At 43.1% G+C, this 21642-nt stretch overlaps 1 protein-coding gene across 1 annotated transcript in view; it reads left to right on the forward strand.

Annotated features, from left to right (window-relative positions):
- The window catches only part of ATP1B3 (ATPase Na+/K+ transporting subunit beta 3), a 51577-nt gene extending 36499 nt beyond the window's left edge, over positions 1-15078 (forward strand). The window contains exons 4-7 of the mRNA XM_066244933.1: positions 2847-3031; positions 5877-5927; positions 9943-10026; positions 14415-15078. Coding sequence (XP_066101030.1) covers positions 2847-3031; positions 5877-5927; positions 9943-10026; positions 14415-14588 — 494 coding nt within the window. The 3' untranslated portion in view covers positions 14589-15078. The remainder of the gene's footprint in view (positions 1-2846; positions 3032-5876; positions 5928-9942; positions 10027-14414) is intronic.
- Positions 15079-21642: the final 6564 nt, after the last annotated feature.

Raw genomic sequence — 21642 nt, forward strand, 5'->3', positions numbered from 1 at the left:
TGTTATTAAATTTTGTTTTTCTCCTGTTAATCTGTCTTTTATTATAGGGATGTCACAGCCAAGAACCCAGGACAGGAAAAATGATTTTTCCTCTCCTGCAGAGCAGTAGGCTGTACCATCTGGCCTAGGTGTGCAGTAGGCTGTACCATCCAGGTTTGTGTAAGCGTACTCTGTGATGTTTGCACAATAACAAACTCACTTAAGGACACATTTCTCAGAACATACCTCCATCATTAAGTGGCACATGACTAGCCCGACCAGGCGGTGGCGCAGTGGATAGAGCGTTGGACTGGGATGTGGAAGGACCCAGGTTCGAGACCCCGAGGTTGCAAGCTTGAGCACGGGCTCATCTGGCTTGAGCAAAAGCTCACCAGCTTGGACCCAGGGGCGCTGGCTCCAGCAAGGGGTTACTCAGTCTGCTGAAGGCCCGCGGTCAAGGCACATATGAGAAAGCAATCAATGAACAACTAAGAAGTCGCAACGTGCAATGAAAAACTAATGATTGATGCTTCTCATCTCTCAGTTCCTATCTGTCTATCCCTCTCTCTGACTCTCTCTCTGTCTCTGTAAAAAAAAAAAAAAAAAAAAAAAAAAGTGGCACATGACTATAACCTGCATTTCTGCTTTAAGAGAAAATTGAGACTCAGATGGTATCTCCCCATTACTAGTAAAACAAACCGACAGTTATAGCCATTTTATCCTGCTCCAATGAAGGGAGCTGCCCTTCCTGTCATCTAAGGTCACCTGTACCACCTGTCAGGCTTTGGGTCTCGTCCCCTCTTACTATCTGAGAAACATACTATTTACTATTTCTTCTTACGTATTTTCAGTCTATTTATTGGATCTTTCCTATCAGCATGCAGAAGTCTTCAGTTCTCTCCTATTTTAAATTACAATCCTCTTGTTCCCACACCTTTTGTCTTCCTAAGTCTCTTTCCCTTCATAGTTAAACATGTACTAATTTTTGTGAGAGTATGATCCATGGTTTAAAAATCAAATAGTGCCTTACCTGTGGTGGCGTAGTGGATCAAGCCTCGACCTGGAACACTGAAGTCGCAGGTTCAAAACCCTGGGCTTGCCCAGCCAAGGCACATGTGGGAGTTGGTGCTTCCTGCTCCTCCCCCTTTCTCTCTCTCACTCTGTCTCTCTTCTCTAAAATGAATAAATAAATAATAATTAAAAAAAAATCAAATAGTAAAGAATGGTCTGGCCTCACCAGGCGGTGGCGCAGTGGATAGAGCATTAAACTGGGATGCAGAGAACCCAGGTTTGAGACCCCGAGGTCGCCAGCTTGAGCGCGGGCTTATCTGGTTTGAGCAAAGCTCACCAGCTTGGACCCAAGCTCGCTGGCTCGAGCAAGGGGTTACTCGGTCTGCTAAAGGCCCGTGGTCAAGGCACATATGAGAAAGCAATCAATGAACAACTAAGGTATCGCAATGAAAAACTGATGATTGATGCTTCTCATCTCTCTCTGCTCCTGTCTGTCCCTATCTATCCCTCTCTCTCTGACTCTCTCTCTATCTCTGTAAATAAAAAAAAAGAATCATCTGTAATGAAATCAGTAGTTCCCTGACCTCCTCCTTTCTAGCTTCAGTCCTGTCTAGTCAGCAAATAGTTTCTTTGAGTGCCTTCTCTGTGAAGCGCTCCTTTAGGTCCCATCAATACACAAAAGACTAAAAGGTAACGGGCTTCGGCAATATTTATAGCTGAAGCTGGAAGGATTGCTGTGGCCAGCTGGTCTTGGTGATTGCCAGTAGACAGAATTGTCTGTGTGAGCTGATCCCCTCTACTATAGGGGAGGTGCAGCACACACGTTTTGGATGAAGCATTTAATCCAAGCTTTGCCAAAAGGATCTTGTTTTACTTTTGAACAAGTAGAACAGTCCACTGAAGTCCTTGACTTAAGTAAGGACTTTGAAAAAAAATAAACAGAAGAAACATTTCTTTGTGGCATTTATGCTGCGTGGTGTATTGGTGGTAAGTGTCGTGGAGGAAAGTAAGGCAGTGAAGGGAGATGGGGAGTTGGGAAGGGTTGCAGTTTTAAAGGGTGGGCTGGAAAGGACTCCTGTCACTTTGCTGGAACTTCATAGGTCTTTCAGAATGAAGACTAAGGTTGTCCACGTCAGTTCCACCCACACACCATTAGCTCTCTTAGAGACACTATTGCACCGCATATAAACTAACCAGTATCTTTCAGTACACCAAGCTCACTGAGCAGGGACCGCATCCGGCTTGCTCATGCTGCGCCACGTCTGCCTAGTGCTGTGCCAATGCAGGGAGGCATTTGACAGGCCGTTTATATTTCTCCCTTCTTCCCCACCTTTACATTTATACCTCTACCACTTTTGAGTCAATCTAGTTATCTCCATCTCTGCTAAAATACACCTTCCTCTAAGCTAACGTTGGCTCTCAGCTCTGTTGCAGTCCCCTTGTAGAGACTGCATAGCACTCTGTCTTCAGACTCTTCAGTGATTTTATCCTTAACATCTGCCTTCCCCACCACACTATAAGCTCCATAAGGGCAGCAGCAGCAGCACCTATGTCCTCACAATTATATGCTGGGCCAGGAGAGTGGGAGGCATTCAGATAATGCTGTAGCCATGGCTGGGAACACCCAGTGGTGACAAAAGAGATTGCTCCATAATCCAGCTAGTATCATTGTTGAAATGCAGTAAAACCTGATAGCTGTTCAAAGTTAAATGAACAGACTTAACGTTTTTTCACTAAAGTTATCTAGTAATTAGCATTGCTGTTTTTGTCTTTGAAGAATGTTGTCCAGAGGAGGGTATATTCCTGGTTGTGTTTATCTTTTGCGACTGACCTATGCACACACGTTTCCTTTTTAGCATACGCCTCAGAAGAACAGAAGAGTCTCAGACCCTGTTACAATGACGCACTCTCTGTACAGGAGGGTCCGGATTACTATGCATGCCAGTTTCCTATTGCCTTACTTGAAGCATGCAGTGGGGTGGATGATCCTGACTTCGGCTACTCCAGTGGGCGCCCTTGTATTCTTGTGAAAATGAACAGAGTATGTACATACTTTGCTGCTGTTGCTGCTTTTTCTAATACCCTTTATTAAGAAGCTGGCAAGTTTGTTATTTGTTTGTTTTTTTTGAAGTGAGAAGCTGGAAGGCAGAGAGACACACTCCCACATTCACCCAACCAGGATCCACTTAGCATGCCCACCAGGGGGTGATGCTCTGCCCATCTAGGCCGTTGCTCACTGCAACCGGAGCCATTTTAGCGCCTGAAGCAGAGGCCATGGAGCCATCCTCAGCACCCAGGGCCAACTTTGCTCCATTGGACCCTTAGCTGTGGGAGGGGAAGAGAGAGACAGAGAGGAAGGAGAGGGGAAAGGGCGGAGAAGCAGATGGGAGCTTCTCCTGTGTGCTCTGGCCGGAAATCAAACCCAGGACTTCCACATGCCAGGCCGACACTACCACTGAGCCAACCGGCCAGGGCCTGACAAGTATTTTTTAAATGTTATCTCATTTGGGGTGGCTTTTGTAAAAGGCTAATAATGATATTGATTAACCTTTGAAAAATTAATACAGGAAACAAACAAGATTCGTTCACAAATTAATCATGGTTTAGGAAGTAAAACAACTTCTGCTTTTCCCTTTAGGAGACAGATGCATTTAGGCATAGATTAATGCTTCAAGGGGCAGGTGTTCTAGGTGTCACACCCACAGTGTGGTTTTATTAATGTGCAGTGCTCATCTTTAAATCCTGTGTTGTAAAGTAATGGAAAATCCTGTGGGGAATAAATGAAGTTTCAATTTCTATTTGGTGTGAAAGTATATACTTTTTTTATAGTGTACATATATACAATTAAATGGAAATATTAATATAGTTGCATTATAATGAGCTTAGTTGTGGCCACTGGGCAGCGTTCTGCTGGGTTGTGCAGAAGAGGTGCCTGAACTGGACAGTCATTAGCAAATTAAGAAGCTCACGTTCTCTCCCCATGTAAGAGATGGTTGTATGCCCTCACAGTGAAGGGAAGCTGCTGCACTTCTGTATGAAGTGACCCCGACCCCTGTGCATCGCTGCTCTGACTTTTGTCTGCAGAGTTCCAATCAGACACACTTATCCTGTTGAGACCTGCAAGGTCTCCCCTGGAAAACCGAGACCATTCCTGGAGTTACTCAAGGAAAGGGCAGTTTCTGAAAACAGTGTAGACCACTCAAGATCATGAGTTCATATATCACTAAAGTCATCATCCAGTAAGCAAACTGCTACCACTCCCTAATAAAAGTACAACATGGCACTGTTAAATAAGGAGTTTCCCTGTAGGGAGAGCCGGCTAGATCCTGAAATGCCCATACTGATCCCTGCAGCCTCTCCTTCCTCCCCCTCCCCCAATAGACCATGATAGTTTCCTGTTTATCCCACAGTGTTCTAGAGCAGTGGTCCCCAACCTTTTTTGGGCCACAGACCAGTTTAATGTCAGAAAATATTTCCATGGACCGGCCTTTAGGGTGGGACGGATAACTGTATCACGTGACTGAGACAAGCGTCAAGAGTGAGTCTTAGACGGATATAACAGAGGGAATCTGGTCATATTTTAAAAATAAAACATCGTTCAGACTTAAATATAAATAAAACGGAAATAATGTAAGTTATTTATTCTTTCTCTGCGGACTGCTACCAAATGGCCCACGGACCGGTACCAGTCCGTGGCCCAGGGGTTGGGGACCGCTGCCCTAGAGATCATTCTGAAACACTGCCTGGCACATAGAAGGGGCCAAGAAATGATTGAGGGATGTTTCAGCAAGGCTTTATTAAGAATTGAGGTTTAAAAAGTAAGCTAAAAGTAGTGTGAAATTAGACGATCTAGCTTGTAAAATGAATTACGTTATTTTTCCCTTCAACAGAGATCCCAACCTCCTAGGAGTGTCTTCAGGATAGTTAGATTGCTAGAAAGCCTATTCCCAGTACAAAGCCAAGAGAAATTTCAGTTTCTTCTCCCACGGGACCTTCTTAGTTTATTTCCTCTCTCAACATGTCCTCTTTGAATGATGAGGATCTGAGATGACGCTTGCTGATAGAGGCATGGCTTTGCAGAGCATGACAGGAAGACAGCATCAGACACGGAGCGGGAATGAGATGCGCATGCTCACTGCAGCGGGGCGTCAGTGCTGGGACAGTGTGGTCGACAGCCATTACATGGGCAAGGATAGTCAGTGCTTTCTCTATTATTTAGCTTCCTATAATACTTGTCTTTTGTGAGGAATATTTACATTTTACAGGCATTCACATGTAAAATGCATATAAATTCAGCATGCCAAAAATCTCACAAACTAGATGGATAAACATCTGTTATCATTCATATAGAGTGAGTTTTGTCAGCTACAGACATGAGAGTAGCCAGAGCGGCCTCATTCTGCAGAACCGGGAGTCTTCCTGAGGCACGGGCTTTGTGGAACGATAGGTGTAGATATGGTCAGGCTCTGCGGAAGCATGGGAACAAAGGTGTGACCTAACATTTTTTTAAACAGTTCATTATATTATGCCTCTGCGCTTATTATTATTTGTTCATATAAATAATGAAATTTAAAGGTTTCTGTTGGTTGTTGCTTGTTTTAACAGTAGCAAATACAATATTGTTATTTGGTCAATTCTTTGGTAACTGATTTATTTCCTAAATTGCCCTAGTACAGTAATAAGCTAGCTAGTGGGTAAGATTATTATATTGACAAGTCCACTCTAATCCTCTAAAAGGCACAGGTGACAGGGTTTTAATACAGAGGTACTATTTATCGCATCCCTTGCATTCCTGGCCTGCAGCAGCGAAGGTTCTGTTGTGTACATTTGTGATGTTTCAATTAAGCAGTTTCGTTTTCTTTTTCCCTTCCTTTTTTTTGCCTTAGATAATTGGATTAAAACCTATAGGAAGACCAAGGATAGACTGCAGTCCTAAGGTTAGTATTAAAAAAAAAATAACCCACCTTTGTTAAAGCTTTAGTGTATCTTAATACTTTAAAAGTCTAATGAATTTTAGTCATTTTTTTTCCTTCCCTGTCACATTTTGAAAGTCCTCTATAGTGCCATTCTTAGAAGAATAAAATTTCACCCAAGTCTGTGGGAATCCCTTCTCTGTTTGCTCATAATTTAAAAAGGCCTGTGCGTTTTCCATGTGCATTCGATTTCACACACGTTGCCTCTCCAGCTCCGTATCTACCATATTTCATTAACTTAGGATTCACTTTTTTTCCTAGCATAATAACACTAAAATTGGGGTTGGGCTTACAATTAATGGTGTCTTATCATAAGATTTTTTTCTTACTAGTACATAAGTTGGTGTCTTATCAGTGGCACCTGAGATTTAATGAAACATGGTAAATTTTCCTGAAGATCGAGACATTGTTTTTCCCTCCTATCCCAATTTTATTTTTTTCGAGAATGCTGGGCAGTTTTCATCTCATAATTTCTTTTGTTTTCTCTCCATGCTGCAAGCGCAACTAAGACAAATATATAAATGATGGGTAAGAGTCCTGAGGAGAAACTTCTAAGTTCTAAATTTAATTTTATCATTGTGCAAAATACTAACATTCTAACAATTGTGTGTCAAAGTATTTTACTTGAAATGTTGCATTGAAATCACTCTGAAGTTGTTTGTGAACAAATTGTAATTCCTTTTATTTTTATTTTATTTTTTTGTGATAGAGACAAGAGAGACAGAGAAGGGGACAAACAGGAAGGGAGAGAGATGAGAAGCATTCATTCTTCATTGAGGCTCCTTAGTTGTTCATTGATTGCTTTCTCATATGTGCCTTGACGAGCAGGGGGCAGGGGTGCTACCGCAGAGTGAGGGACCCCTTGCTCAAGCCAGCAACCCTGCGCTCAAGCTGGATGAGCTTGTGCTCAGGTCGGTGACCTCAGGGTTTCGAACCTGGGTCCTCCGCATATCAGTCCAACACTATCCACTGCGCCGCCGCCTGGGCAGGTCGTAATTCCTTTACATGTTAATGGATTTCTTGTTTGGGCAGAAACTTCTTGCTCAATGGTTCTCAGATTTGATCGTGCATCACAATCACTTGGGGAGCTTGTTGACTCCCATTCCTGAAGTTTCTGACTACACTGGTCTGGAGTGAGGCCCAAAATTTGCATTCTTACCTAAAGTTTCCAGTTGACAGTGATGCTGCTGGTCCGGGGCCCACACTGAGAACTCCTGCTTTAGAGTAGCCTCCTTCATTCTTTTTGAGTATTTATTCACTTAACAAATACAATAAAAAGTCAGGAAGTTTCTGATTTCTCCTTTGAGTTAATCCTTTGAGTAGTGAGTTCTTTTCATGCTCACTGACCCCCAGGAGTGAGTTTGTTTTTTTGAGAAAATGAAATTAGTTCCATTTATAGTTTTATTAACTTAAAATCATGTTTGTTTGATAACCAATTTATGGAAGCAAGAACATACATTTGCCTTTTTTTAATGTTGCCTTACACATTTTTAAAATAAACCAATTGTACTCCAGATGGTCAGGAAGCATGAGGACGTACATGAACGTTCGTACTACTCAGAGGGTTAAGGTGTACATATGTTACCATAGGCAGCTCTTTATCTCTGTGCCATATTCAGCTCAGCAGGAAGCTTGGATAAAAAGCCTGAATCTTACTTAAAACCAGATGCTACATTGAACCTGAGCTTTTTTTTTTTTTTTTTAAGAGAGAGAGAGAGAGAGAGAGAGACAGAAAGGGAGAGAATTGAGAAGCATCAACTCATAGTTGTGACACTTTAATTATTCATTGATTGCTTTCTCCTATGTGCCTTGACTGAAACGCTCTAGCCAAGCCAGCAACCCCTTGCTCAAGCCAGCGACCATGGGGTCATGTCTGTAATGCCACGTTCAAGTGGGTGAGCCTGCACTCGAGCCAGTGGTCTCAGGGTATCTAACCCTGGGTCCTCAGCATCCCAGGTCGATGCTCTGTCCACTGTGCCACTACCTGGTCAGGCAAACCTGAGCTTTTCTTGATAAGTCCTAAAAATCTAGTTAGCATGCACTGTCATCTCTCAAGACAAAATAAAACATTATGACTATAAGCTGCATTTGAAAGCATATTGTTATGAACCTCTTTGCTTACAAGTCTTTTCAGTAGAAAGTTCCTGAAGCTTGAGTGCCAGGCTTCAGCCACATAGAAGTGCGTTTAGTACTGTTTTTATTTTAATTAGTACTTGCTACTGATTTTAATAATTGTTATCTATTTGTTATCTAGTATGTGTTAAAACTTAGTCATTAAAATTAGGTCCTTACTGCTCACAAAAATTAGAGGATATTTCAAAATGAATATGAAGCTATAAAATATTCCCTAATTTTTGTGAGCAGTATATTTGGGCCCTGGCTGGGTAGTTCAGTTGGTTACAGCATCACCCCACTATGCGGAGGCTGCAGATTCAGTCCCTGGTCAGGGCATATACAGGAACAGATTGATGTTTCTTTCTCTGTCTTCTCCTTCCTCTCTCTCTGTGATCAATAAATAAAAAATTTATTAGACCTATTTGGAATGTGTTGCATGAGAATTTTCATAAATTGCTTATTATGAAGAATACTAGAAATATACTGCTCATAAAAATTAGGGAATATTTTTTTTTAACTTTTATTTTTATTTATTTTTTACAGAGACAGAGTGAGTCAGAGAGAGGGATAGACAGGGACAGACAGACAGGAACGGAGAGAGATGAGAAGCATCAATCATTAGTTTTTCATTGCGCATTGCAACACCTTAGTTGTTCATTGATTGCTTTCTCATATGTGCCTTGACCGCGGGCCTTCAGCAGACCAAGTAACCCCTTGCTGGAGCCAGCGACCTTGGGTTCAAGCTGGTGGGCTTTTCCTCAAACCAGATGAGCCCGCACTCAAGCTGGCGACCTCGGGGTCTCAAACCTGGGTCCTCTGCATCCCAGTCCGACACTCTATCCACTGTGCCACCGCCTGGTCAGGCAAAATTAGGGAATATTTTATAGCTTCATATTCATTTTGAAACATCCTCTTAATTTTTGTGAGCAGTATAGCTAATAGCATGAATGAGTTGGATTATAGATGATTACTTTTGTGTATTTATGTTTATGTTTTGGGGTTTTTTTAAAACATTTTATTTATTGACTTTAAGAGAGAAGAGAAAGGGATGGGGAGCAAGAAGACTATCAACTCATAGTTGCCTCACTTTAGTTGTTCATTGCTTATTGTATGTGCCTTGACCAGGCAGTGACCTCAGCGTTCTAGGTTGATGCTCTCTATCCACTGTGCCACCATAGGCCAGGCTATTTGTTTTTTATTTTAATGCATGGACTATAATTCCAGTAGTTCATAATACTTTTAATTGATTTACGTGTGCTCATAAATGTATTTAAGGGAGCAGTGGCATTTTAACTGGTTAAGAATGGTTTTTCCTTGGAGTACCTTAAATTTTCCTAATAGTTTTGTCAGTGTCACCGTAGTCTCCCCTCTGGCTACAGTTCTCACGAGTGTTAATCACCTGAAGCTTTTGCACCTGCTGCCTCCCAGGCCCGAGCACTGCATTCAAGGTTGTGGGAGAGCACTGCATTCAAGGTTGTGGCAGTCGTGGCTTCCCAGCCTGGACGCACAATATTTTGTTCATTACAGGAATACACTGGCGCTAAACCTCCTGGTGTGTCCCTGCTGCCAGTGGCTATAAAACTGGTACTTGGGTGGATTTTACAGACAGTGCCTGAGAAGATGTGGCTGTCAGTTAGCAGGTGCCTCATGACTGTGTCTGGAAATGTAAGAGGAGTCAGGAGAGTTTGTTTCAAGGTTTAAATCAAGATGAGCAAGTTTCTTCTCAGAAATACACTTGTGATTAATGCACTGGAGCAGCACTAGTTTCCCCATACTGTTCATAACTGATACACTGTAATGTAAATCATTTTTTCAGTTTCCTTTTTTGTAGCCTAAAGTGGTTTTCTTTTGCTTTTAACTTTAGGATGAAAACATAACTCTATCAACTTATCCTCACAATGGAGAAATAGCCTTAAAATATTTTCCATATTATGGGAAAAAACTGCATGTAAGTATTTATCAGTCCTTACGTAGTTGTGACTCTTGGGGAACTGGCACGTGCATATTAAATGTCACTTGTCTGGGTGGGTGGACACCTCCTGTGCAACTTGTTTGTCTTCTGTTCTGGGTTTCAAGTACAAAGGGTGATGGCACATTGAGATTCCACGTCTACAACTCAAAACACAAAATCCAAGCAGAAAATACCATTCTCTATTTCATTATTTAGGATGTGCTCATTTAGATTATATAGAGAAATAGTTAAGAAATAAAGTTCATTACCCAGAGATCACTATCTTATTGGCTAATTTCTATTTTTCTTCAAGTGTATATATATATATATATATGTGTGTACATACATATAGTTTTACAGGTATATATACAGTATGATTCTAATTTTATAAAATTATAATTTTATAACTTTATTTTGAAATTATTTCAAACTTAAAATGACTAGAATAGTAGAAAGAATTCTCATAGACTCTTTACCCAGATTTTCCAGGTATTAATATTTTAACTCGTATTACCAGTCTCCATTGGTGTATATTTTTTTTTCCCTCAACCATTTAGGACTAAGTTATAAACATGGTGCCTCTTTTTTTAAAGAGTTTATTTATTGATTTTAGAGAGTGGGGGGAGAAAGAGAGAGAGCGCAAGAGAGAAGAAGAGAGCAGGAAGCCTCAACTTGTAGAGTTGCTTCTCATGTGTGCTTTGACTGGCTAGGTAAGCCTGGGGTTTTGAACCGGCAACCTCAGCATTCCAGGTCAGCACTTTAATCACTGCACCACCACAGGTCAGGCAACATGGTGCCTCGTTACACTGAATACTTGAGCATTGTTTCCTAAAAATAACATTATCTTGTGTAACCATAATATAGTTATCAAATGAAATTAACATTATAGTACTATTATCCAGTCTGTAGACCCTGTTGAGATTTTACCATTTGTTCCTTTCTTGGAAAAGAAAAAGTATTTTCCGATTCCAGGATATCACAGGATTCACATCTTCAATCATAACATCTTCACCTGGAATGCTTCCTCTATCTGATGCCCTTGTACTCTTCAAAATGAGTGCAGGCCATTCTTGGCTTGTTTTGTTTATGTTCCTCAATATGAGTTGTCTGATATTTCTCATGATTAAATGTAAGCTGTACATTTTTTCAGGTATCCCTCAGAAGAAATGTTACAGTGTTTTTTGTTCTTTTTGGGGTTTTTTGAATAGTGTGTCAGGAGGGACATGGTGTTGATTAGTCCCAGTAACAGTGGTGGTTCCCTGAACACTTGGTTAATATGGTCTTATCCAGGTTTCTCCACTGTAAGGTGATTCTTTTTCTCCTTTGTAGTCAGTAAGTATCATCTTGGGAGAAGGAGAGTCTGTAAAATTCTATTTCTCCCATAGCCTTAGCATTTGTTCATTCTTGCTTCAATCAGTTAATAATAGGATTATTCCCAGATGTTTTTCTGTGGGAGTTTTTTGTTGTTGTTGTTTCTGGGGTTTTTTTTAGCAAGAGAGAGACAGAGTGAGAGACAAACAGGAAGGGAGAGAGATGAGAAGCATCAACTTGTAGTTGCGGCACCTTAGTTGTCCATTAATTGCTTCTTGTAGGTGCCTTGACGGAGGCAGTGGGGGGGGCTCCAGCCAAGCCAGTGATCATGGGCTCATGTCTATGATCGCATGCTCAAGCCAGTGACCCCTACGCTCAAGGTGGCGAGGCTGTGCTCAAGCCAGATGTGCCTGTGCTCAAGTCAGCCACCTCAGGGTTTCAGACCTGGGGCCTCCGTCCAGGCTGACACCTCTCCACTGTGCTGCCACCAGTCAGGCCCCAAATGTTTTTCTAATTCTCTCTCTCCTTTTTCCAATTACTAGTTGGCATTCTACTCTAAGGAAGAACTTTTTATTTTCTACCATTTATTATGTATATCGGTATATTTTCATGGATTTTTATTTTATTAAGGGGTTGTAATTGTTTACCGTATTTTTCACTCTGTAAGACGCACTTTTTCCCCCAAAAGTAGAGGGGCAAAATGCCTGTGCATATTATGGAGCAAAAAATAATGGTATTTTATTAAATATTTTAACACATTTGGTTCAGAATATTTTTTTTCTTATTTTCCTCTTTAAAACCATAGATGTGTCTTATGGTCAGGTGCATCTTACGGAGCGAAAAATATGGTATTTTGGTGCTAAAATTGTCCCAGATTTTGCTAGTGGGAGACATTCAGGCTGGCTTCTCTGTCTTTTGACATGCCCCATAATTCTTTGAGCATTTCCTTATTTTCTGGCACGGTAAGCTGTTCCAGGTTCATTGTGTACTTTCCCTGTCCCAGCCCCGGAATCAGCCCCTAGTTCCTTTTCGTACAAAACTGTATTTAGAAACCATAGTGATGGCCCTGGCCGGTTGGCTCAGTGGTAGAGCGTCGGCCTGGCATGCAGGAGTCCCAGGTTCGATTCCCAGCCAGGTCACACAGGAGAAGCACCCATCTGCTTTTCCACCCCTCCCCCTCTCCTTCCTCTCTGTCTCTCTCTTCCTCTGCCTCAGGCACTAGAATGGCTCTGATTGCAACAGAGCGATGCCCCAGATGGGCAGAGCATCGCCCCCTGGCAGTCTGTCTGACTGCCTCCCCGTTTCCAGCTTCAGAAAAAATACAAAAAAAAAAAAAAAAAAGGAACCATAGTGATGATACAGCAACTGAGTATACTTGCACAAAGTTCCACAGCAATTGTAAGTAAGGATATAGAGACCCAAGCAACATAATCAGTAAGGTAAATAGTATGCATACTTATTAAATATAATGTATAGATAATACAGTACATATCCTCAAGCATACCTGGAACAGTCACAAAAATTTATCATTAAAAAATATTCTGGCCCTGGCCGGTTGGCCCAGCGGTAGAGCATCAGCCTGGCGTGCGGGGGACCCGGGTTCGATTCCCGGCCCCCATAGGAGGCCTCACATAGGAGAAGCGCCCATTTGCTTCTCCACCCCCCCCCTTCCTCTCTGTCTCTTTCTTCCCCTCCTGCAGCCAAGGCTCCATTGGAGCAAAGATGGTCCGGGTGCTGGGGATGGCTCCTTGGCCTCTGCCCCAGGCGCTAGAGTGGCTCTGGTCGCGGCAGAGCGATGCCCCGGAGGGGCAGAGCATCACCCCCTGGTGGGCAGAGCGTCGCCCCTGGTGGGCGTGCCGGGTGGATTTTGGTTGGGCGCATGCGGGAGTCTGTCTGTCTCTCCTCGTTTCCAGCTTCAGAAAAATACAAATATATATATATATATATATCCTGCCTGACCATGCGGTGGCGCAGTGGATAGAGCATCGGACTGGGATGCGGAGGACCCAGGTTCGAGACCCCGAGGTCGCCAGCTTGAGCGCAGGTTCATCTGGTTTGAGCAAAGCTCACCAACTTGGACCCAAGGCCCCTGGCTTAAGCAAGGGGTCACTCACACTCAGTCTGCTGAAGGCCCGCGGTCAAGGCACATATGAGAAAGCAATCAACGAACAACTTAAGGTGTCGCAACGAAAAACTGATGATTGATGCTTCTCATCTCTCTCCTTTCCTGTCCCTATCTATCCCTCTCTCTGACTCTCCCTCTGTCTCTGTAAATAAACAAAAACTCTTTAAAAATATATATATCCTAAAATTTCATAAAGTAGAAATGTAGTACAAATGATATTTTCTGATCATAATGCAATAAAATTAGGAATTAATAAAAAGATCCTTCCCAAAAGAAGAAGTCAAAACCTTTTATTAACCCTTCAGTGAAAGGGAAAATTCAAACCAAGATTGTAGAATACCTAAACTTTAGGATAATATCATAAAACAACATAATTGCCTGACCAGGCAGTGGCACAGTAGATAGAACGTCGGACTGGGATGCAGAGGACCCAGGTTTGAAACCTGAGGTCACCAGCTTAAGCACAGGCTCATCTGGTTTGAGCAACACTTACCACTTTGAGCCCAAGGTCGCTGGCTTGAGCAAGGGATCACTTAGTTTGCTGTAGCCCCCGGTCAAGGGACATATGAGAAAGCAATCAGTGAACAGCTAAGGTGCCACACGAAGAATTGATGCTTCTCATCTCTCTCCCTCCCTGTCCGCCTGTCCTTTTCTGTCCCTCTCTCTGTCTTTCTCTGTCACACACAAATAAATCTTAATCCATGGGATACATTTAAAGCAGTGCTCTGAAGAAAATGCATACCCATAAATGTTTTTATCAATAAAAATTAAATGAAAATAAATGAACATCTGGTTTCAAGGGGGGAAAAGTAAAGAATGGAAAGTAATAGATCTAATTTGTAGATTAGTATCTTTTTGGTTTTTAAATTTTACAGAATAAACCAATTCTAATACCTAATAGATGAGAGTACTTTGAATTTGAATTAATGCATTTTCCTTTATTTACTAGGCAAGCTATCTACAGCCATTAGTTGCTGTCCAGGTCGGCCTTGGTGCTAGCAGTACACCAAAAGAAGTAACAGTTGAGTGCAAGATTATTGGATCGCCCAACCTGAAAAACCATGATGATCGTGACAAGTTTTTAGGACGAGTTGTGTTCAAAATCACAATGCGTGCAAAGTAGGGGTTAGTGTGTCCACAGAGTAAATGTTGTGTTGTCTTGTCTTCATTTTGTATCAGCTGGACCTGACATTCTAGAATATGAGACCACCTGAGAGAGAGGTGGGGTGGTACATGACACTGGGGTAACGTTAAAATGTGCTTCCAGATCATAGTGTTCAATGTCCTGAAGTAACTGCCTGTTGCCTCTGCTGCCTTTTGGAACCATTATAGTCACCAGATGGGGACTGTGAACACCTGATTCTAAACATGGGGGTCTTGTCCTATTTTTATGTGGTTTAATTGCCAAGTGTCTAAAGCTTAATGTGCTGTGCTTTGTAAATATTTTATAGATTTAACACTGGTTAACTGTCATACTTTGATGCCAGCAAAGTTTTAGGGGTAAAATGGTACCTGACCAACATGAAGTGACGTTAGAGCTACAGAAAATGTGGTGTGTGGAGAAGTTCTGTATGTGAAGAGGGAAAAGAAAATAAAAGTGGATTTGAACGGTGTCTTGGGTTTTTTGTAAAGGTATTTTTTATATGCTGAATTAGTCTGTGGATCTTTCTGATTAAGAACACAAACTTTTTTGCCTGACCAGGCATTAACACAGTGGATAGATTGTCAGACTGTGATGCAGAGGACCCATGTTCGAAACCCCAAGGTTTCCAGCTTGAGTGCGGGATCATAGATATGACAACATGGTCGTTGACTTGAGCCCAAGGTCGCTGGCTTGAGCAAGGGGTCACTGGCTCTGCTGTAGCCCCTCGGTCAAGGCACATATGAGAGAACAATGAACAACTAAGATGCCGAAATGAAGAGTTGATGCTTCTCATCTCCCTTCCTGTCTGTTCTTCTCTCTGACTCTCTCTGTCTCTGTCAAAAAAAAAAAAAAACCAAAAAAACTTTTTGTAAAATATGCAAAAAAAAAAAAAGTTAAAAGTGATGATGGGATTATTATGCTGGGCCTTGGTCTCTTATAAAAAGCATTTTGGACCATAGATGGAACAGTTTTGGGGTTTTTTTGACAGAGTCAAAGAGAGGGACAGATGAGAGGGACAGACAGGAAGGGAGAGAGATGAGAAGCATCAATTCTTCGTTGCGGCACCTCAGGGTTTCAAACCTGGGTCCTCTGCATCCCAATCCGACGCTCTATCCATTGCTCCAACGCCTGGTCAGGCTAGATGAAACAGCATTATTAGTTTACCCAGTATGAATATGCACCTAATTATTTTATGAAATTTCTAAGATTTAAACTGTATAATAGTCTGTGAAATACTGCTTTTATTTAGCAAACTTTGGACTCTAATGAAAATTACAAATTGTGCCTGACCAAGTGTTGGTGCAGCAGATTGAGTGTTGGCCTGGGACACTGAGGGCCCCAGTTTGAAACCCCGAGGTCACTGGCTTGAGCACAGGGTCACTGGCTCGGCTTAAGTACCGCCACTTCCTCACCCCCTTTCCCCGCCCGCCCCCGTCAAGGCACAGATGAGAAGCAATCACTGACAACGAAAGTGGCGCAACTTCAGGTTGTTGCTTTAGTCTCCTCCCCCCGTCTCGTCTCTAAAAAATACGTATATGTATTTCACATACATATATGTGTGTGTGTGTGTGTATAATATAAAGTAAATAAAGGAAAATGCATTAATTCAAAAAGTACCCTCATCTATGTATAAAATTGTGAAATGTAGAACAGGGAACTTAGAACTTCCAACCCAAACACTAGTTTTATTCCAGCATTCTTTGATTCGTGTCATGAAATATTTCCTCAGAAGTTTATTACAATTCTTTGTCGTAATGTGAGGTACTTTCTGATGTATTGAAAAAGGTGTGCTTACTGTGTGATCCCTGGATTTTTTTTAAAAGACTTTTTTCCCCCTTAAAAAAGGCAAAGCTGCCTGACCTGTGGTGGTGCAGTGGATAAAGCATCGACCTGGAACACTGAGGTCGCCGGTTCAAAACCCTGGGCTTGCCTGGTCAAGGCACATATGGGAGTTGATGCTTCCTGCTCCTCCCCCCCTTCTCTCTCTCGCTCTCTATTCCTCTTTCCCTCTCTCTCTCCTCTCTGAAAAATTAATAAAGTCCTTTAAAAAAAAAGTTATATTTCATCTTAAAAAAAAAAGGAAAAAAAAGTCATCTCTTAAAAGAGGCAAAGCTGATATTTTTGAGGTTTTCTTTGTGTTGATGCAATTCAGAGGACTGGGACCTGCCCCAGCTGGCTCAGGAATGGCTGTCTGGAGAAACCACAAATGCTTTGGGTGGCCTCGGCTGCAGATGGTGTCCCTGTGGAGGCCTCCACATGCTGATAGTGGGCACTCGGCCCCATCCAGAGCTCTGCCTGTCATTCTGTCACAAGATTATTCATTTTATTTATTTTTACAGAGACAGTGAGTCAGAGAGAGGGATAGACAGGGACAGACAGGAACGGAGAGAGATGAGAAGCATCAATCATTAGTTTTTCATTGCGCGTTGAACACCTTAGTTATTCATTGATTGCTTTCTCATATGTGCTTTGACTGCGGGCCTTCAGCAGACCGAGTAGCCCCTTGTTGGAGCCAGCGACCTTGGGTTCAAGCTGGTGGGCTTTTGCTCAAACCAGATGAGCCCACGCTCAAGCTGGCAACCTTGGGGTCTCGAACCTGGGTCCTCGGCATCCCAGTCAGACGCTCTATCCACTGCGCCACCGCCTGGTCAGGCGATTATTCATTATAGAAGTCTTTGCAACTGAAGAAAATGATTCTTAGCGTTGTTAATAAAGCAAGCGCTTTCTGAGCATTACTTTTCCTCTGTCCTACCTCTGAAGAGTGAACAGGACAAAGAACTCCCTGGTGCCAGAGCCTGTCAGGGGCTGCAGCCGGGACAGCAGGCCGGGTCCTGAGCAGCTGTCAACTTTGGCATATGTGAAATTTGTATTAAATATACAATTAAATTTCTATTGTGTGTTTTAAAACTGGTCCCCAACCTTTTTTGGGCCATGGACCGGTTTAATGTCAAAATATTTTCACGGACCGGCCTTTAGGGTGGGGCGGATAAATGCACAAAATAAACTTATGCGACCGGCATAAAAACTGGTATTTTTAAAGATATTTATTTATTTATTTACAGAGACTCAGAGTCAGAGAGAGGGATAGATAGGGACAGACAGGAACGGAGAGAGAAGAGAAGCATCAGTCATCAGTTTTTTGTTGCAACACCTTAGTTATTCACTGATTGCTTTCTCATATGTGCCTTGACCGCAGGCCTTCAGCAGACTGAGTAACCTCTTGCTCAAGCCAGCGACCTTGGGTCCAAGCTGGTGAGCTTTTGCTCAAACCAGATGAGCCGGCACTCAAGCTGGTGACCTCGGGGTCTCGAACCTGGTCCTCTGCATCCAGTCCAACGTTCTATCCACTGCGCCACCGCCTGGTCAGAAAACTGGTATTTTTAAATATAATTGTCAAACTTACAAGACAAGCATCAAGAATGAGTCTTAGACGGATGTAACAAGGAATCTGGTCATTTTTTAAAAATAAAACATCGTTCAGACTTAAATATAAATAAAACGGAAATAATGTAAGTTATTTATTCTTTCTCTGTGGATCAGTACCTGTCCGCAGCCCAGGGGTTGGGGACCACTTTTAAAATATAATACGGATCAAATTTGTTGCAATGAACTTAGATAAAAGCAAGCTGTTTTCAGACCATGAAACAATTGAGATATCCAAAGTGGGGGAATGGGTTTGGAGAGAAAAATCAGATACACATGTCACTAAATCATATTTATGCCTCCTTGGTTCAGAAATTTGGGCTGGCTCAGCCTGCTGGCTTTCTGAACTTAGTTGACCAACCCAACTTTTCCTGTCTCTGTTTTCTATTAAAATTAGGCGAGTTAACCAACTATTTATCACAGGCCTGCTGTGTCAGATAATGATTTATGAGACTGAGGATAGAGATGAAAAGACATGGTCTCTCTTGATCTTAAACTAGGAAGGTGCAGGCTCTGAGACAGGTTGTGATGTGAGACTCGGTGATGATGGTTTTGTTTAAGGGGCCGTGAAGGGCTAGGTGGGCAGGAGCTGGGCTGGATAAGTCAGGTCAGTGATTAGGAATGAAGGGAGCCTGGACCCAGTTTGAGTCCATTTCTGCTACATTGCAGGTTTTCTTCAGAACTTCCCTGGGCATCTTACATGCAGCTTCTGATTACCTACGAAAGATTCTGTGTATCTAACAGCCTGCCCAGTGCTGCCTGTGCTGCTTGTTCAGGGACCAGTTTGACTAACAAGGGACTAAAGACAGCAGCTTTGCAGAGTCAGGGAGTAAGTCCTAGAACTACTTTGATTGGGTGGAAAATCAACTCTGTTGACTAGCTGGTATTTAAAATTCAGCAAGTATGGCCCACTCCTAACTCAAGGAAAATTGTGGATTAGTTTCCATAGATCTCCAAGCTGTGTTAAGCCTGGAACTTCTTTATATAATGAACTCCATTCCATTTTGATCATTCTGGCAGGTGGTAGGTGACCAGTTATAGTGTAGTTCAGTCTGCCTCCTACTGTGTTACAGTGTGTATAGTTCACTCTGTAACTTAAGTTTTGTTGTCCTTTCTTGGTGATTTAGTGGTAAGATAAGAAAGGTTGGGTGTCCCTCTTCACAAAATCAGAATATAGCAGTACTGCCTGACGCTGAAGGTGCAGCTTGTGCGTTGGACTTCCCAGATTCTATGTCAAGCCTGCTGGAGAAGTTTCTATAGAATCTGCCCACGATCGTTCATTTGGAAGGCAGGGGGAGACAAGAGTTGGCTCTATAGCCTGATTACATTTGATCCTTAAGCATCTCTTAACTATAAATTGAGGGTAATGCCACCTTTGAGGGCTGCAAGGATTGAGAAAATACACATACAGTGCCAACATGTCCATGTTCATGTCAGTTACCAAGGGCTCACCCTGCTCTTGAGTTTACAGACTTCAAGAGTGTTTCCTTTCTGGTAACCAGAAACGGCCTGTGTAACTGCAGTTTGGCTGCCGTGCTGGAGCAACTGTTTTCCGCTCGTTTAAGGGACAAGGAGTGGGAGGGGTGGCAAAAGGAGCCTTGTGCAGTGTGTGTGTGTGTGTGTGTAAGGAGGTGTCACAAATACGTGAATTTGAAACAGGCTACGTGGAACTTTTTTATTTCACTTGGCTCTATGGAAGTTGTCAAATTGGAATTTAAAGAAAACTGAACGGTTTGCTGAATCAGAGTTCCCAGACCCCACTAGTTCTAGTGCCACACTAGCGGAGCAAGTGGCCATTTTTTTTGTTTGTTTGTTTGTTTTTCTTGTATTTTTCTGAAGCTGGAAACGGGGAGGCAGTCAGACAGACTCCCGCATGCGCCCAACCGGGATCCACCAGGCATGCCTACCAGGGGGCGATGCTCTGCCCATCTGGGGCGTCGCTCTGTTGCAACCAGAGCCACTCTAGCGCCTAAAGCAGAGGCCACAGAGCCATCCTCAGCGCCTGGGCAAACTATACCACTTTGCTCCAGTGGAGCCTTGGCTGCGGGAGGGGAAGAGAGAGACAGAGAGGAAGGAGAGGGGGAGGGGTAGAGAAGCAGATGGGCGCTTGTGTGCCCTGGCTGGGAATCGAACCCGGGACTCCTGCACGCCAGACCAACGCTCTACCACTGAACCAACCGGCCAGGGCCAGAGATGTGATTTGAGCAGGGTGTCCTCAGGCGCTCCTTGCTACGATTACCCTCCAGTGTGGGCCAGTGCTCCAGAAGGGAGTCTGTGCAGGAAGGCTTTGTTCATGGTCTTGGTTGCAAAGATGGTGTCAGGCATGACTAGAAAGCAATGTGTTTGCTTTTTCCCCCGAGGATTTGAGAGAGAGAGAGAGAAGCATCATGTTTCACTTAGTTCCATTTAGTTGTGTACTTGTTGATCACTTCTCTTAGATGCCTTGACTGGGGGTTGAACCCATGACCTCCAGTGCATTGGGTCGTTGCTTTATCCAGTGAGCCACCCGGGCAGGGCCAATGTGTTTGTTTTTTGAACAATTTTCTCACATCCCAGTGGCTGTTGTCCTTTAAATAAGCCCCTTTAGACCGATTATGCTACTATTCTTCAACCTTTGAAATTTTCAGGAATGACTTTTGGGCTTATTTTCAGGAGCCTGAAGTACATACAGTCTTTGAATATTGTCAGAAATGGCAGGATATGTCCATTAAGAATGAACTTTTTATTTATTTTTCTTTTAAAATTTTTTTAGAGGAGGAGAGATAGTGGGGCAGACTCTCACATGCTCCCTGACCGGGATCCACTGGGCAACCCCATCTAGGGGCGATGGTCAAGTACCAAGCTATTTTTTAGCACCTGCAGCCGATGTGCTTGGACCAACCATGCTATGCTCAGCTTCTGGGGCCACGCTCAAACCAGTCAAGCCACTGGCTGTGGGAGAGGGAAGGGAAGAGAAGCAGATGGTCACTTCTCATGTGTGCCCTGACCAGGAATCAAACCCAGGACATCCATATGCCGGGCTGACACTCTGTCCACTGAACCACCAGCCAGAGCCAGGATGGACTTTTAGAAACAATAAAAATTCACTTGGGCATCAGGACTGGTAAGAGCTGGTGTGTAAGCATGAAAAACAAACATGATTAAAGAAGGTCTCCTAAATCAACCGTCAGATCATCTGTGTGGCTGTGGCATAACTGAAGAGCCTCTGTGAGAACAAACAGGATTTGACTCGTGCCCAACCAGCCAGGCTGTTCTGGATTTATTTGAAGATCTGACCACTCTGAGCCTCTGGAATTGGAACAGTGTGCAGTCCTGCTGGTGAAAAAAGACCCCAGAAAATCAGGAGACTGGGCTGCTAGCTCCGGTGACCGCAGGGTTAGGCCACACTCTTCCCGTGCATGCTCTGCAGGTCACAGGCCCAGGTCCAGTGCAGGAGCTGAGGAAGAGTGAGGGGTGACACGAAATGCAGGTCTGGTTTGCCATGTTTTTGTCATTAGCCATGTTCCTTTTGATCCTTTCCAAGCAACGGGAGTGAAAGGGAAAACCCCTCAGATGGGCACCCTCAGGTTAGAGCTCTCCTGTGGTGGGAGGTGACCAAGATGCATTGGGA

Source organism: Saccopteryx bilineata, chromosome 10, assembly GCF_036850765.1.
Source record: "Saccopteryx bilineata isolate mSacBil1 chromosome 10, mSacBil1_pri_phased_curated, whole genome shotgun sequence".
NCBI classification, from domain to species: domain Eukaryota; kingdom Metazoa; phylum Chordata; class Mammalia; order Chiroptera; family Emballonuridae; genus Saccopteryx; species Saccopteryx bilineata.